At 39.8% G+C, this 17,501-nt stretch overlaps 1 protein-coding gene across 2 annotated transcripts in view; it reads right to left on the bottom strand.

Annotated features, from left to right (window-relative positions):
• Positions 1-1,389: 1,389 nt before the first annotated feature.
• CCND2 (cyclin D2) overlaps positions 1,390-17,501 on the bottom strand; it is a 120,269-nt gene continuing 104,157 nt past the window's right edge. Inside the window, exons 5-6 of one of the 2 annotated variants that reach the window (XM_085652580.1) lie at positions 15,628-15,773; positions 1,390-2,802 (exon numbers count right to left, since the gene is read on the bottom strand). In XM_085652580.1, coding sequence (XP_085508706.1) covers positions 2,796-2,802; positions 15,628-15,773 — 153 coding nt within the window. In that variant the 3' untranslated portion in view covers positions 1,390-2,795. Of the gene's footprint in view, positions 2,803-12,340; positions 15,774-17,501 lie in introns of those variants that run through there. The other variant, XM_085652581.1, reaches the window with a different exon arrangement.

Raw genomic sequence — 17,501 nt, 5'->3', positions numbered from 1 at the left:
ACAGATATGAATTCAGCAGCCCACATGCCTCGAACCTTTATTTACTTCTCATTAGTTTCATCTGTGGTTAAGTGTCATTACAAATCTATGTCCAACATTATGCATGCTTTTACGACGCAGTTTCTAAATCAACTTCATGTTCTCTAAACATGATAAGACACAAATCATTTGTTTCCCAGGGTGAATTCATAGATATTAAATGAATGATAACATCCAAGATCAATCAGTATTAGCACCTGCACTACAGTTTCTACTCTTGAATGAACTGCCTTATGTTACAGAGCAGTCTACGCTGGATGAGATGTTTCTGAAGCTTAAGGCACTCGTCAATGACAAATCCCACAGAGTTAGTATTCTCCACAATTGCCAGGTTACAGTTCAGTGGAAAGAAAACACTGAGCCACTGTTGGCCAGGGATGTTTTTTATGAACTTTTTAGGAAAGTAATTCAGGCAGGAAATCTTCAGGTAGAATTGGGTATCATCTTCATATTAGTGAGCATGAATTCCAGAGTTTCTAAGAATCTTCTCAAGTGGTATAAGACACATAGATGAAACCAGCCAAGCCCAAAGACGGCTCTACTCAAATCTGCTGATCTGGCAATGGTTCTTTTCATGCACTTAATAGCCAGCCACCGGTGATAGTTGGCTCAGGGTCATGCTCCATTGGCGGGCTACTGAAGCTGAAGCAGACGCCATGACGCAAGACTAGAGAGGGGGGGCGGGGGGGGGGGAGAGGGAGAGAGAGATGTCCACACTGTTGGCCATGTACATGTTAATCTATAGGACAAATGTGAAGTCCAAAGCTAAATGCTATTTTTTCCTGAAGCACTGAGGGTGGCCGGTTGCTGTCACAAGAGGCAGCAGGCACTGCACTGCTGCTGACCAGTCCCTCCCATTCTCCTTGGCGCGCACAGACTGCTAGATTGTATTACAGTGTTATTCTACTTCTACTGGACTCTTCCTGTTGTCCCAGGTAGTCCAGATCATGCTTAACTTGTTTCTCACGCACCTGATCAAAACACTGCTCGAGCTTGAGGTTCGCCACTGGTGGTTGCCGTCTTGGTCTGCCAACCACCTCAACTTCTGACGAGTGATTCTGGTTGGTAGACGGAGCCATGACTTGCACATACTCACCAACACCTCCTTATCAGCCACATGCGCTAACACCACATCATTGAGATCAATAATTGTTCACAGATTAGTGTGTAACTATTGTGTTTATTACGAACCATTTGTGTGTTCACTGTAGTACGCATCTGTAAATGCCAATAAATTAATATTTAACAAAAAAAATAGCAACTGTTGGACTTTTGGTAAACGGCTTGGGCACAAAAACACATGAAACTACAATATTTCTCACAATGTTTAAAAAACACACAAACAAGACATTTTGGTCAAGGTAAGTTTATTGTCTATACTTCAAACCTAATTCCTTTAAACCACACTGCAAGTCACAATCTATAGAACTATCCAAAATAGTTTATTAAAAAGGGCCATAGCATTGAACAGATGGAAACATTCAATTAACAAACAAAACTACAATGTAATAGCCCCAACCACGACAACAATCTTACTTTCTTTTGTTTTACTTAAATGTGTATATTCACCATGTTCCTTTGACCAAATAGCCACGTCACTTAAAGAGCACTTTGTGAGTGAACAACATTAGGTTGATATGGTATCTCACTCGATAAAGCAAACAAGAAAGCAGGAGTATAGATTTTGTGCAACTGAGAATGAGGTACATAATGGAAAAGCTTCCAGTGACCAGGTGATTTGCTGGGTACCAGAAAAGGGGGATTACATTTAATCTAGAAGCCAGCAACTATAAAGGAATTTTAAGGACCTCAAATATCTGGGCTAGATAAACACTGAAACATGAAACGAAAGACCAAAAGTACTAGCTGGTTCTCTGATTTGAGGAATATCCGGAAAAGCAATGCTGCTTAGATTTCAGAATATATAATATATACTTATAAGGCACATTCCTAATATTACAAATGGGGCAATACTTTTCAAAAATGTTCATAGGAAAGATTCTAAAAACTAACTTAATATTTTAAAGTGGGAAGAATGTGCTTTTGAAAATCACAGTTTCGACAACCCACCACTTACTAAAGGTTGCAGAAAAATGGATGTGATCATCTATTTTATATTGCAACATAAATTATCCTCGGAATTATTTGCTGCAGCACACAATTAAAGCAGCAGCAAATTTTCCTAGATCAATTTTGAAAAGCATTTTTTTTTTTAAGGCCTGAATCCTGTGATCGCCCATCACCCAAACCAACTACTCTCGGCTTTCATACATGAACATGTCAGAAAGTCCAGTTTTCGGGACACAAATGTATCTACCACATTATGTGGTGGCATATCAAAGTATGTGCAAATGCTGTAAAGCATGTCTGCGGGGTTTATGAACCTTTTCACTCATTATGATGTTTTTGCTGGCACATTTCCTAAACAGTCTTCTGCTTTGGATATTTACTTTAAAACGTGTTTTCCACCAGGGTAATGATTAAGGCTTAGAGGGAGTCTCCGCAGCATTTGTGAAGGCATGTACACACAAAACGCATACTATTACTACTTCCTTCTAACACACGACTACATGAGCCCCCCCATAGAAACTGTAAGTTGTGAGGTATTGTGTCAATGGCAACCAAGTATTTGTCCAGTAACCTGAGGTAAGTATACCATCATGACAGAATGTAATCAGAAAAAAAAAACATTAGAATATACAAGGGCATTTCCAGTAAATCAATGTATTCAATTCAACTCCATGTAAGCATCTAATTCAGGATCTGAAATTTAAGGCAGTAAAATAATATATTATAAAATGTTTATAAAAATAGCAGCACACACTAGGTGACAATACAGCAAGGTATTGTGAATGTGAAAGAATGAAACAAATCATAGCTTTTTAGCAGCGAAAAAAAATACAAAAACATAAGTGAATCAATTTTCTACATTTTCTGGCCAAACTTGGCATTCTTTGTCCATAAAATGTATTTTTGTATTTTCTTCAAGTAGCATGTTCTGTCTGAAGTGCATCTCCTTTTTTGACTCAAATAAATGAGACTTGAAACTAACAAGTTTCAGTACGCCAACTATTAAAAGAACTGTGCAATAAAAATAATTATTGGGCCCTTTACCTTAGAAACGCAGTTTTTGCATCAGTAAAAAATTACCATCTTTGAAGTTTACCATTATCACTGTGTAAGCTGGATGGTATTGAGCTCTTTTTGCAACATCAAACAGTACATACACTTTTTCAGACACTTAGTCTGGAATGTTGAGACAGGAATGACATCCTAGATAACATTAATATCTTCAGCTACACCACAATTCAATTAGGTTACTTACCTGTAAGTAGGCATCCACAAGCACTGTGAAGCATACAGGCGCGCTCTTCACATCCTCAACTGCCTGAGGTGGGAGCCCTCAAGAATTAAAATGTTACGTTTGGCCAAAATGTATCTACTGCTGTACTTAGGAGATGGCAACTTTTGAAGATACTGTTTGATCCCCAGAATTCACAAACTTTTTAATGTCCAGAGTGTAGGACACGCAGCCGAATGTAACAAGCAAGTATTTGATTATAAAACAATATCCTCTGGGACTCTTGATGCGCCTTACTCTTCAAAGAAGGATCCTAATGGGCTATCGGCATCCAACTGGTGTAATACCTTCTTTTCCATTGAGTAAGTAGGAATTTGTATATTCTAAATTGCCTAAGTCTGCCTAAAAAAGTGCTTCCTAGCCACAAAGGGTAATGATAAATCACTGAAGAACACAGACCACTTTACTGATCAAAGTTCACTTGAAAATAGAGCCTTTCATACCTCCCTCTTCTCCAGGTGTTTGCAGGTGCATCTATTCAAACCTACACTTCAATAACTCCATAAAAAGGCAAGGAAAAAAATAGGAATGTGCCCATCTAGTATCCTAGTAAAAGCTGCCAGATGCAGGGATTTACTGAATGTGTGTTGACAATTCTGTGTCATTTCAGCAACATAATGGACCCGCTTTTTGCAAATCTGAGCCATACACAATTAGATATTGCTAAAGTTTACAAACTACTGAGAGGTACTTTGGGATACGGCTGTTGCATTCTGTCTGAAAAAGAGAACACCGGAGGCTCCTATTACATAGTTCTATACCTTTTGCAACCTTAGACTCGTATCCAGCGTCTAGGTTTTCTTCATCTTCCTCTCCCCTCTAAGGTTTTGTGCGGTGCTGCAGAACCAGTCAGCCAGGGTCATGCATATGGGTGCACATGATAAAGTTCTGCATGGTTTTAATCTTTGTGACTGAAGCCACACAACTTTTCCACTGACGCCATGCACTTCTCTGGCTAGATATCAATGATGGAAACAGAATGCAAATGGGAAAGTCTTAGCTTTGTGTGGTAAAGGGGCACCTCTTCTACTTAAGGGTGGTAAACAAACACTCCTGTACCGTCTACAGTACTCACTTCACAGAGCTTACTTTACATTACTTTAAAGGCAGTATCATTAGCAACATTTTTACGGCTGTACATGGGTCTTTACATTTTAGGGAGTCCATTTAGTCTATGATGAGAGTCCCAGATTGATACTAATTCCATGGGCAAGAAGGGAAGGTTGGTGAAGTTTCGATGGGTGGAGAGGCTATGGATGAATGGTGTCTTTTCTCTCTCTCTCCCTTAGATGGTAGTAAAAGCTGATGGAATTGGAGTACTGTGTTTGATGTGAACCGATTTTTTCTCAAGAGTAAAAGCAGGGTGGGAGAGGAACACTAATAAATGTAATGAATAGGAAGAACAGTAGTATACATGGGCAAACTTTAAAAGGGAAAATCCAGTTTGCTGAAAGGATGAGCACAGATAAGACTGATCTTTGAACAATAGATCACAATGACCAGGCTAAAATACTGCAACTCTCAATTGTGCATTTGACAAAGTTAAACTGTGTCCCAAAGAGGATATGGAATGAAAATAAAAATCAGATGAACTTGAAGGGGATGCCTTCATGGTAGAATTGGCTCTAGACGTTATTGCCGATTACAGGCTGTGCTCCAATAAGTTAGTTTACCTTCACTAATCAATAGACAATTAACAGTTCTACTTCCAATGGTAGAGTTCACAGATCCTTGGAAGAAATCAAGTCTTTAGTTGAACTTGTTGCAGGCAGTGTGGTTTCAAAGGAGGCTCTACTTCATCTATATTGTAGTTTTCAACACCTCTGGGATGAAGAGTCTTTAAGTCTACTGCGGATGGTCTTATTGCTGCCCAGATGTGTGGCACAAACCCGCCAAGGTGTAAGCACTTTAAAGTATTCAGATCGAATCAGTTTGATTACAAATGGTGAGAGGTTACTGCCTTAAAGGCTCCTAAAGACTATAAGGCTACTAACGTGAACCTCAGATTAGGAAAATGTAAACACATTGTTAATGTACGATCTGATTCAGTAGGTGATAGAAGTGAATTGACCAGCACATTTTATTAGCATCTATAGTTAAGGAGTCAATCACATCCTAATACAGCTGCACACGTGTTACTTTTTTGTGATGTGTAAATGTACTGTGCCAATTTTGTTAAATGAAGAAATGAAAACTATGGTGAGAAATTAATTAATACATTTTGTTTAATCACAACCTATCCCACTGTAACAATTTTAAGTAGCTATGCACAATAAACATTTACCTTACATGTTTATGGCATTAGGGAGTGTCATAATTACTCAGTAGGCTTTAAAGTACTATCTGGTATTATTTTGTACTGTAGCTAGGGAAATTAAGAAATAAATATATTCAGATGTCTAGTCGAACAAGATTTACGTTGAAATTCTACAGAGAATACACACAAATAGGGCCATGCATGTTTAGGCAAGCTTGGTAAGGCAGTTTAAGAATCCTTCTTACACATTATGAAGGGTGTAAATCTAAACTACCACGATTTTAATTTACAAAATCAAACTCATTCTGGGAATTAAAACTCATCCTGAGAAACAGTTAAACTAAGCTAGAATACAAAAGAGGTATGGCTACAGTAAAGACACAAACAATGAAGTAATTAGGCTAAAACACCTTTGTACTATAAGCATTTCTACACTGCTGAGTAGAGCAATGGACTGACTGGTGAATGATGAAATATTTGTAAGCATGTGAATTCTGAACTCTGTCAAAAAAGTTAGTGCTTCTGGCAGAACAGACCAGGTTTGCTTTGGAAAGAGTAGGAGACATAACGGTCTTCAAGGGCAGTAAGAGCTTTGAACGATGGAATGGAATAAGATCGGTCAACTAGCTGAAAATATTTGGAGGTGGTTATGACTTCACTTCCAGCTTTCCAATATACACATTCTCAGACTTGCTTCTTTGATCATTTTTCATCCAGTCAAATATCCTATCCATCCTAAACATTGAGAAGCGTCCCAGCCGGTGATGCCCAGCTTCGAATGGACTGCAGGGAATTACATAGCTATTAGTACAGCTGATTTGCTCATTAAAAAGCCTGAATTGTAATTTTTGCCAAACTTCCTTTATTCACTAGCATCCTGTGAAGGCTCAAATAAAATTTGAAGTGGTGCAACGCCCCCAAGGCACAGAGGGCACGGATCCTGCTTATCTTAAATATTTATAAAGCATTATTCCTCCAATATATGTTTGAGCTCAGCTGCTCGCCCACTGGTCTAAAACCAGAGTTTTACTAAACTTGGTAGGGGTATCTGTCTTGGGCAAGCTGGAATGCTATCCAGTATCCCTGTTTTAGGAATCAAATATGAACATGTATTAGAAGTCTTTAAAAATTATGTTTTTTAGCACTACACAAGGTGCTTTTGTCGTACTCAGAATTTGTTTTATTGCGGTCATATGTATGAAGTTTACTGTGCTTGTGTCATAAAACAGCCATACGATTTATATGGTGCAGTGTTGAAAGATGTCATGTAGAACGGAAACAAAGCTGTGTGAGAGCACCCATCTGAATGAAAATTGTACACTAGTTTTAAAATCACAGTTTCAAACCGTCTGGTTCACCATCATTAAAAAAAGTAATGTAAAGGAGAAATTCCAATACCAGAAATTCCAACAACTTCAGAGAGGGTCCCTTATTTTAAAATGAATCTAATATACTTTGTCCTCAGAAACAACCTCAATGAGAACAAAGGAAGAAACATTATATAGCGGGTATTATATAGCAGGTAGGAAAGTCAATACGATGTTAAAATTTGAAGAAAACTGTTCACTAGGTAAGGCTAACATGAGCAGCATTCAGTTTAATTGCAACAAAAATAATTATATGAAAATAAATTAATGACTTCTTAATTACGCATTCTGTGTGGGAGATTTGAAGACCTCATGGCTGTGGTACGTAGCAATCCAAGTCCTGAACGTTCGGGGCAGTGCTGAGAGCTGTGTAGACACAAAAAGGGAGTACACAGAGTAGATAGGCTGGATTTCTACTGCATACCTCAGTAAAGGTTTGCGTGCAGGTTTTAGTTTAGGGTGATAATGTCGGCAGCGTACAGTTTTTGTTTTTCCTTCAGGCCAGCATCTTTTTACTTCTTCTAGAAAGAATCCATTTAACAAAATGTTCATATAAATAACATTGCCTCCAATTTCTGTAAAAGAAATAGATGTGAATGAAGCATCTTATTTTTGCAGACAGAAAGGCCTTGCTTCCTTGCTGGAATTCAAGGTCTTTCTGCATACTGTTACCAAAGTCTGATATAAGAAGTTTTATTTAGCAATTGTCAACTTCTCACATGCTTCCAGGATTCGATGATGGGAATCCTCCCTGTGTAAACCATAGGAAGAGGAGGTATGTTTAACTGCTACAGCCCACCTTTCACTAGGGTCATGTTCATCTCTGTTATAATCGGTTTGTTGGAAGTGCTTGATGAATGGGCTTACATTTATACATAATAAGAGTGATTTTGCTAAGGGAGTCTCCTGAAAAAGGTTTATGGAAATGGGCATAGTGGTGTCTGTAAAGTTGAACTTCTATAATAAAAGTGAACATCAAATTCCAAACCTAGAGATTTAGTTGAGAATGCAGACTGGAGAAAACATTACCATGAATATTTTTCACAGCGGTTTTTTAATCCAGTTACCTACTAAAGGTCCTACAATGTTTAAAGTAATAGGATTAGGCTTCCCTGCCCAAGATGTCTACATTAATACATCATTACAGTAAATAGGCACAAGTTATCCACCAATATAGTTCTTCAGTATTAAACAAAAAAATGGACCGCCAGTCATAAGATAACAGAGAACAACCAACAAGATGGGAGCTGATGGAGCAGTTGGGACTAGTGACTTGATTTCAAAACACATAAGGGAGGTAATGTATGAATGGTTTAATTATGCACCTAGTTAATGTGTAATGTTTTACTTCCCAAGAGTCCCACTTCAGGCAGTGTAAGGTTCAAAGAATGGAGACCTGTAATTTCTTCACGACGGAAGGACAACAAAGTTTACAAAATTCGGCAAAACATAGATCTACATTTTTGCTCACCACAGCTGTTCCAACCCAGTCTGTTTATCACATAAGAAATTTTGTAAAAGTGCTATATGAATAAAATGGTTTATAATAAAGCGGCTCATCGAGGAATAATAAAAACAGTGACATTGGTATTGGGAAGCTTAAGAGCGATACTTGGTTCATCATACCAGATAACTGTTTTGGTTTGTGTTTTATCAGACATAACTTTGGATATTGACAAGGAAGAGACAGTTAAACGTTCCAAAAGAACATCACCACAAATGTCTGAATGAAACACATTTTAAGAGTCTGGTGAGTGATGCAGTCCAATTAGCAAAATGGTAGCATAATAGCACTGGTTATTTCATGGTTTTACAAGTTTGAATAAATATTGACTTTGTTTGGTGTGGCCGGTTCCCAGAACACTGAGCAATAAATTCAGAAGCCCCATTGCATCATTACCATCTGCATTTTCAAAGCCAAGCCCGGTGCCACACGCAAACTTACCCGATTTTATTTTTCAAGCTATCTCAGACCGCCGGTGAGGGACTTGGCCCGGATGGACTGCCAGGTGTTTAATTACGCTGACGACACACAAATCATTTTACAAATTGACAACACCCCTCAAGCCCATGCACCTGTGCAAGACACCCTGAGATATGTGGTAAATTGGATGACAGCCAATTCACTTAAGGTTAACCCAGACAAAACGGAGGTATTTGCCATCACTACGGACAACAACCCATGGACCAACCAATTCTCGCCACAACAGCTGGGAGACACTACGTCTCCAGCACCGGTGGTAAAAAGTCTGGGTATTAAAATAGATGCCAATCTCTCACTGGCCAACCAAGCATCAACCGTGTTCGGGACTTGTGTGGGCCTGTTAAGGCAATTGAGGAAACTATCACCCCACCTCTCATTCCCCACCATGCGAACTTAGGTGACAGCCTTGTTCATCTCACGCTTAGATTATAGTAACTCACTTTAGGTTATCGGACAAGCTGCTAGGCAAACTTTAAGTGGTGATGAATTACGCTGCCTGGTTGATTTTTAAGCTCCCCAGAAGCACATGGGCTTCTCTCCTCTGCTGCAAAAACTCCACTAGCTCCCCATCAAACAGAGGACCAGATTCAAGGGCCTTTGTATTGCCCACAAGGCCCTGCATGGACAGGCCCCAAGATACATCAAAGAGCGCATGGGGAAATACATCCCCGGCTACACCCTAAGATCTTCCACGGGGGACCAACTAACCTGCCCACGGTTGAACTACATGACTAAAGGAGGGCAAGCTTTCTCTGTCCTCATCCCCCCCAACTATGGAATAGGCTGCCATGTAATCTTCGCACCGAAAAAGCCCTCCTGTCATTTAGAAAGAAACTGAAGACTCTCCTCTTCACCGATGCTTGGGCATAACAGTTCAGTCAGGGGTTACACTCACCCGGGGGGACTGTAGCTACTCTTTTCACAGCGCTTAGAGACCTGCCGGTATTAAGCGCTCTACATGTCACAATTAACAGCTGCTAAAAGAATCAACTTGTATGCTTCTTGGCAACTAATTTTGTATAGCTGTACTGGGTGTCCATTCTGAAGTTTGATTATGGTCTACTTTTTAGAAGTACTCTTTTCTCTGAAGTAGATTTTTTTTCCACGAAGCACAGTTTAATAGACTTGAATCAAAATCTTTTCAATTTTTCTCTGGAAACACAAAGTAAAACTATTGAAAATCTGGCAGTCAGGTAGCCAATCTTCTAGTTATTGCGACTGGTATTTAACTCAAAGGAACGAATTTCATGTATGTGTGATGCCTGCAAAGACTTCAAAAGCTAAACACGGAGACTGAAGAGCTTCTGGCAGAAAGCAGCACAGTAGTTCTGTTATTCTCACTCTCTGATGAACACCCATTCGCTTACTAAAACTTTTAAAAACTAAAAACACACCTGCACTCAGACAAACGACATACGAATCCGTCCATTCAGAAAATTTCTTCTGAAACTGAACAGCTCTTTTAAAAAAAAAGTAAAATGGGTGTTGTACTGACTCAAAGTCCAAGTTTCCCAATTAAGTGGGTAACAAATTATAAAACATCCACTTACATGAAAGCCAACGCTCTGCCATCTGAGCTTTAAACACTATAAAACATTGTCATACACTTTCAGAAGAGGTCCTACCCATCTAAAAAATTAGGACTGTTTTAAAGCCTTGGCCCTTTATGCTTAGGTTGTATCTGTACGCTTTAGTACCCACAACTAGTTTCATAAGGACAGTGCCGAGAAAATGTGCTGCACATACAGCATACCAATGTTATTTTTATCGGCGAATTCTCAACATCTGAAGCTTTGATACAAGTGCCATGTACAGTATTTTAACAAACGGATGACAAATGATCTTAAACAAAAAGGCACTGCTAATCGACGAAATACTCACTGAGGAAGATTCTAAAAATCCTTTGATAGACATGGTAGGGGCATCCTACTTAGCTTTACAACTTTCTAGACCAAATGCACACAGCTTAGAATTAAACATGCATTCAACAAACACTGACCGGACATGCCAAAGTACCACTAAGTAGTCCACCCAAAACCAAATTGTTTTTCGTCCTGCATCTCTCAATCCTTAGCCAATACACAAAAATCCAGAATGCTATCTGCGATGGGTAAGGATGACCTCTGGAGAAAAAAAAAAAAAAGGTACCAAAAGCCATGACTGGTAATTGCATTCAGCAACATGCTTCCTATAAAGCCATCAGTTTTACTTCTTCAAAAATAATTATGCCCGTATTTTCATTTTTGCACACTGAGTAAATATGGGAGCATAAGTGAGAGCGGATGTATTCACTGCTCATGGAGGAGTACCTATTCTAAACAATACAGATGAATGAGGTACCTCTTCAGTACATGCTTCAGGAGTATGAAGCACGACAGTAGCCATAGAAGATACTGTCAAAATAAGGCTGTTCACTTTCTTGGAGTTAATTGGGGGACAGTACTACCCCTCTTCGAGATTCACACCAGTGTGGTGCATTAGTCAGATGACTTTGTCCTTAAGAGACCCTAAAAACTAGGCACTGTGGATTAACTTGAACTACCCTTTTGAGAACCATTGCAAATTACGCACAAGACCAAAAGGACTTGCAGTCTTATAGGTTGTACATATAAATTCACGATTTGAGAACTGCATCGACTGTACCATAATCAAGTAGTTAACACATCAAAGCATATGAACTGGTATAATACATGTATTTGACAGAAACTAATCTGCCCCGGGTTACCCTTTTTAATTGACATTAATATATGAAAACTGAAACTGGTAACTTGATTGTGGACTCCTCCAAATCATTAGAGTACTCCAACTTCAAAAAAGTCCCACAGATTATTTGTTCACGTAGTATATGTCGACCTTGGTCCACGAGGGCATATAGAGTTGTCAGTCAAATAACGATCCTCACAGAGAGTGCAGAAAAATCAGGTCCCAATATTAGATATTTATAATGTAAAAAGACCACCACTAAAGGTAAAAACAGATTCAACTTGAATGAGTGGACTTCCTTTGCACAGATCAAGGTCACAAAAACGGACAAGGAATATGCTCACTACTATTACTGACAACAAACGTCTGGAACTATAAAACAACTTTATAGATTATGTTCATTTTAAAAAAGGAGACTCGCCAAGTACCAGGCATGTATAGCAATGAGATTCTCTTGCTCGGGCACTTTTTTTTTTTTTAAGCACCATTTGATCTTAATTTCCATTTATCCAACAGTAACATCATGCAGAATGATGACAGCAGGTGACGGTGGGATCTTACATTCGGAGAAAGCTTGTGAATTTGAATTACCATGAAAGTTACTTCCGTTTCAGTCACCCATTTTCAACTTTTAAAAACAAATTACCCAGCAAATAAGACTTGGGAGGGAAAGTAGATGCACAAACCTCATTTAAACATATATATTGACTAGCTCCTGTATTGCAGCAAGCTGAAACTTACAGATGACAAATGGAGGGTTCCACATAATTGCTGTATATCTTGCTTGGAGGTCATACCACTGTAGTTCGTGGTGTTCTTTGGATCCACTGATATGAGTATACCCAGAGTGAAAGAAGCCTTGTTTATATTTATTTGGAATATAAAATCAATGAACCAGTAACTAAAAATACTGCATTTGAAGGCGAAGACTATTTTCTACCATATTTGCCTCCTGAGAGGCACAAAAACCCTATAAATGTCCGATCACTGTAGAACCCAAGGGTTTATTGTTCACATCAAAACCGTTAACTTTCTCTCGAGCAAGCGACGGACACTAAGAAAACGCAAGGTATGTTTGATTGGCCTCAATCAAATTCATAAAGGACTTTCGCAAAATGCACCACCTTTTCTTTATGAAAGAACATATTTCTCAGAAGCATAAAGGGAATGGGGTTGATGATTATGCGGTATGAGGAAAGTAAGGTTTGAACTTCAAGTTATAAAGGTTGAAAGGTCTGTGCATCAAAACAAAAAATCGGGTCAGATCCAAGGAAGAACAGGTTGCCTCAAACTTGGACCATTATTATGCTTTTATTCATAACACAATAATAAAATAAGGCCATTTAGGTCTCAATATTTCATTGAATCGGTCTTGGCTTCATATACAATATCCACTTGGTCAAATGATGACAGAGTAAAATCTAGCTCTCCCACGTGCCAAGCTCAGGTAACGAGTGCAAATTATTCTGACCCCATAAAAACTGACCTCATTTATTAAGGTCTGAGAAATGGACCTTTACATAACTGTAATGATTGCAAGATCTGTTACACAGCTGTACAATCAGTACAGACAGCTTTTCGTCCCCCAAACCACAGTGCAACACCATGTAACAGCCAATTTGGCACCTAACGTATGCCAACTAAAGGTGGCTCTAACAGGAGTTAGACATAATAACAGAACAAAATTGATACAAGCCGAAAGAAAGGCTGTTGCTAAGGCACAATGTGAATCATCTATGCCATCACAGCCAGCTACTGGGGAGAGGGAAGAATACAAAAAAACTAAACAATACTTCTTTTGCAATGCTGAGGCTTAACAGAGGCCAGCTATCAGCCATAACTATTTTTTCTTCTAAAAGACAGGCATGCATAGGTCATGGGCAGGATTAATCGCACAGTTATACTCATGTGGATTGGCATAATTTGTTTTTGGATTACCTACTTTCTATCACTTTGGTACGTTTACGAGTTTGTGGTATCTCCCAAATTCTTACAAATGAAGACAGCCACACTTCGGAATAATACATGCTCCACCCAGAAGTAATTTTATGCATATTTTAGCATTTCTGGTTTTTCTTTTGTTAGCAAAAAATGTTTGACATTGTTTAGGTACCCTCATCCGAGGGGGCAATGAGAAATCAAAAAATGCATCAAACCATACAATTCAGGACTTAAAGCAACGTACCTTATCACAGAATGTAATGCTTAATGATTTTTCCAAAGAAATAATCACATCTAATATGCCAGAATATCATTGCCAGATCTTGTCTGACAAATATTGAATCCTAAATCTACCATACAAAAGTATCACCCCATTGTGGTTATACTGACAACCAATTAAATCAGAGAATAGTGTATTTAACACTGGCACAATCAACTGATTAGGCGTCAGATGTGACAGAATTCATTTTGCATGACTCAGACAAGCACGCGTTCAGTTCTTGACAAACTGTAGGGCTCATAGTGACGATTTGAACAAATATGCTATTGGGGCAAGCAGCAAAGGGACGTTGGTTATAAATGAAAGTTTCAATGCAAGCTGGGATATCGGACACTGAGAAGGATGACTAAAAGGATATTTTAAGAGATTTTACAGTTGGCATCAAACTGTGGAGATCTGCAATGAATACAGACTCATTTCTTCAACAGGGCAGTTCTTAATAAAATTTACAGAACTGGTAGGAGATCGGGCAATTTCACCAATCCCATAAACATCTTAATATTTCACACTGGACAAAGGAAATGGAGAAATCTCCTTACCACATACCTTCCTAGACATTCCTCATGCCTTCAACTTCTTTGACCCATAACATATTATTTGAAGAGCTTGAAAACATTTAAATGGTTGCATTCTCTAACATCTGAAGCGATCCCTTAGCATAAATACTGCAATAACCAAGAACAAGGAGATCTCCATAAAGAAGAAATTCGGGAGATTATGCAGAATACAAAACTTGAGGAAGAAGTTAAAAAAAAAAAGAAAATCCTTAGACACGCACAGAACTTGGTCCGATATGAGTCTTCAATACACCTAAAATCGAAGTCTGTTACCATAATGTGGGATCTGAAACGAGGAAGGTGGCAGGCAGTGATATTAGGAGAGTTGAAGTCCTAACCCTACTGAGTGGTTGCTACTTTTTTTATGTAATAGTTTTCCACGTCGCAAATCAACATTATGTTTGAAGGAAGTAGCTAACAAAAAACATGTGCATCCATGGAAGAATCGTTGCTGAATACTGCTTTTACCCCAAATGTGGAACATACTTTCCGTAGGATGGGTCAGTCCACACCTGGATATGAAGGAATACCATTTTGCCAATTGTACTGCATTATTTATAATGAACCAATATTGACATGTAGGAGTGAAAAAAGCACATTTCAGACTGCCAACAATTAAGAAAATCAATTCTTAGGTAGCAGCTACCACTGACAGCACACAAGTAAACAACCTATTTTATAAGATCCAACAAGAATCACTAACTAACAAACTAAGAGGTAAATAGAGAACATGTCGCATCCACATCCCAACTGGTTCAATAGGAGTCCTTATTCTCTATTACCCTCTCAGATCGTTCCTCTATTTCTTTGCATTCAACACATGAGAGCACCCAAATCACTTTCTTAAATTAAAAATGGGTACATGCATAACATTACACAAAACTAAGGTAATCCCACAAAATATGTTTACATTTATCTAGCTAGCTTGAGTATACAGATCAGTAAGAGTGAATGCCGTAAAAGCATACAGACTGCAATAAACATATTGTGGGATTCCCTTCTGTAGAACATCAGACACCAAATGCATTTAATAACTCAGATTTTATCCTAAAATAGCTTTAAATAGGTTCTATGTGCGAGCAGATAAAAAAGATTTCATTAAAAAATAAAGAGGACGATTTTGTGCTAGAATCCTCACAAGTTGATGTCCCTAACATCCGTCGGTGTGCTGGCCTGGTCCAGTTCTTCCACTGTCTTAGATGGATTGTTTTGTTGTTGTTGCTGTTGTCTTAGGTTGTTTAGGAGAACTGATTCAATTTGTTCTTGGCAAGCTTTAAGAAAATCCTAAAATGAAAAGTAATGATTACTGACAAGCAATGAAGCGTACGGATAAATTCATAATAAACAACTACTTTTATTACAAATGTGGCCTACAGAAATGAAACAGTGGGGGGTGTGGCCTGCAGCCAAGGAAGATGGCCGCACACTGAAAGAGCTGCGTTGCATTACACCCCAAATCCGGCATTATCCGATGACCAAAGGTTACTTACCTGCACGCTAAGTCTGCGAGGAGCGACAGGCAGTGATCCGCGCTGCTTTGAGTGGCTCATCAACGCCTGGCGGTGAGAGTGCTGCGGCCTGGACGAAGCGTCCTGTGGCGAGAAAATGGCGCCCGCTGTCTTGAAGTGAGCAGGGTTGATGGTGACCAAGTTCCCGCTGGGCAGCCGTGGAGTGAGACTGCGGCCTTTGACTCCAGTGGCGCGGGAGCGTGGGCGCTCATCGAGGGCTGAGGCTGGCAGTGGCAGGCGAGCGGTGACGGGCGATCGTGCGCACCCCCTTGGCCGAGGCGGCAACAGACAGGAAAATGGCGCCCGCCGCCGTGAAGCCGGCAGCAGACACAGTGACCCGCGGTGGTGCGGGCGGATGCGGGCGTTAGAGGCGCAGCGCCAGTGAGCTTCGGCGCGTCCTGCGGAGAGCCCCGTAGAGCTGTGATCTCGGCAGTCCTGGTGGTGGCTGCCGGCCGAGAGATGAGGGCTTGCCGGCGCGGTTGGGGCCAGAAGTGTGCAGCAATAGCTGCGCCAAGGACAACCAGGTAGAGGCGTCCGGGTTGGTCCTTTGACTCTGTGGCCAGATAAGGAGTGAGGCCGGCGGGGACTGCAGCAAGGCGGGAGTTGTCCTAGTTGCCTAGCAACACGGGATTTTCCCTTCCGTTTCTTCATTGTAAACGCGGTATTCTGATTTGCTACCCTAGATCCAACCATGTTTAAATATTGCCGTTCCTCCACCAATCACTGTGATCGTACCAAACAGATTGAACGCTGTTCTCCTGTTGTAGCGTAATGCGGTAGACTTATACACCCGGAAGATTTCGAGAGAGGTATGGATGGTTTCCTTTATCCTTATTAATTGTTTTCAATGGATATTAGGACAACCTTTTACATAAGGTGCTCTCCCTTTCCCCTTTTTTTACATTCTGTTACTGCCTATTGAACTCCTCGATAAAAGCGACAGCTATTACGCAGTTCGAGTATGTGTGTTCCGTCCTTCAGCTTCCCGCCAACAAATTGATTTTCACGCTAAGCTTTCCCTATCATTCAACAAACATAGGATAAGCAACGATTGGGCATTTGTTTCCTCGTGAGTTTCTCCTCACAGGGGTAAGTGATAAGTGTGTGCACTGTTACTAACGTGTACCCTTATAGTCCATTCCTCAGTACTAATAATTTTTCTATCCTTATATTTATAGTACCCTCCGGGCCCCTTTGAGTAGTTTTGTTTCACATTGAACACGGTGACACCACCTATATCTGTTAGGCAATATCCTTGACGACCAGGTAGAGAGATTAAACATTAATGCTCCATTACCATTTTTTGAAAAAAAGGAATATGCTACTTACCAGTATGCATCTGTTCTTGGCATGTAGAGCTGCAGAGTTGTACACTTAGCATAGATCGCCATCTGGTGTTGGGCCCGGATGTTTGCAGTTTGTTTTTCTTCTTGGACAGTCTTTGGAAGTCACGAGTTTGGTGACTCCTCCTTCGGTCCGTACTGCGCATGGGCTTCGGCTCCAT

The sequence above is a fragment of the Triturus cristatus genome, chromosome 4_1 (genome assembly GCF_964204655.1).
Source record: "Triturus cristatus chromosome 4_1, aTriCri1.1, whole genome shotgun sequence".
Lineage (NCBI taxonomy): Eukaryota > Metazoa > Chordata > Amphibia > Caudata > Salamandridae > Triturus > Triturus cristatus.
This window is presented reverse-complemented; position numbering and strand designations above follow the sequence as displayed.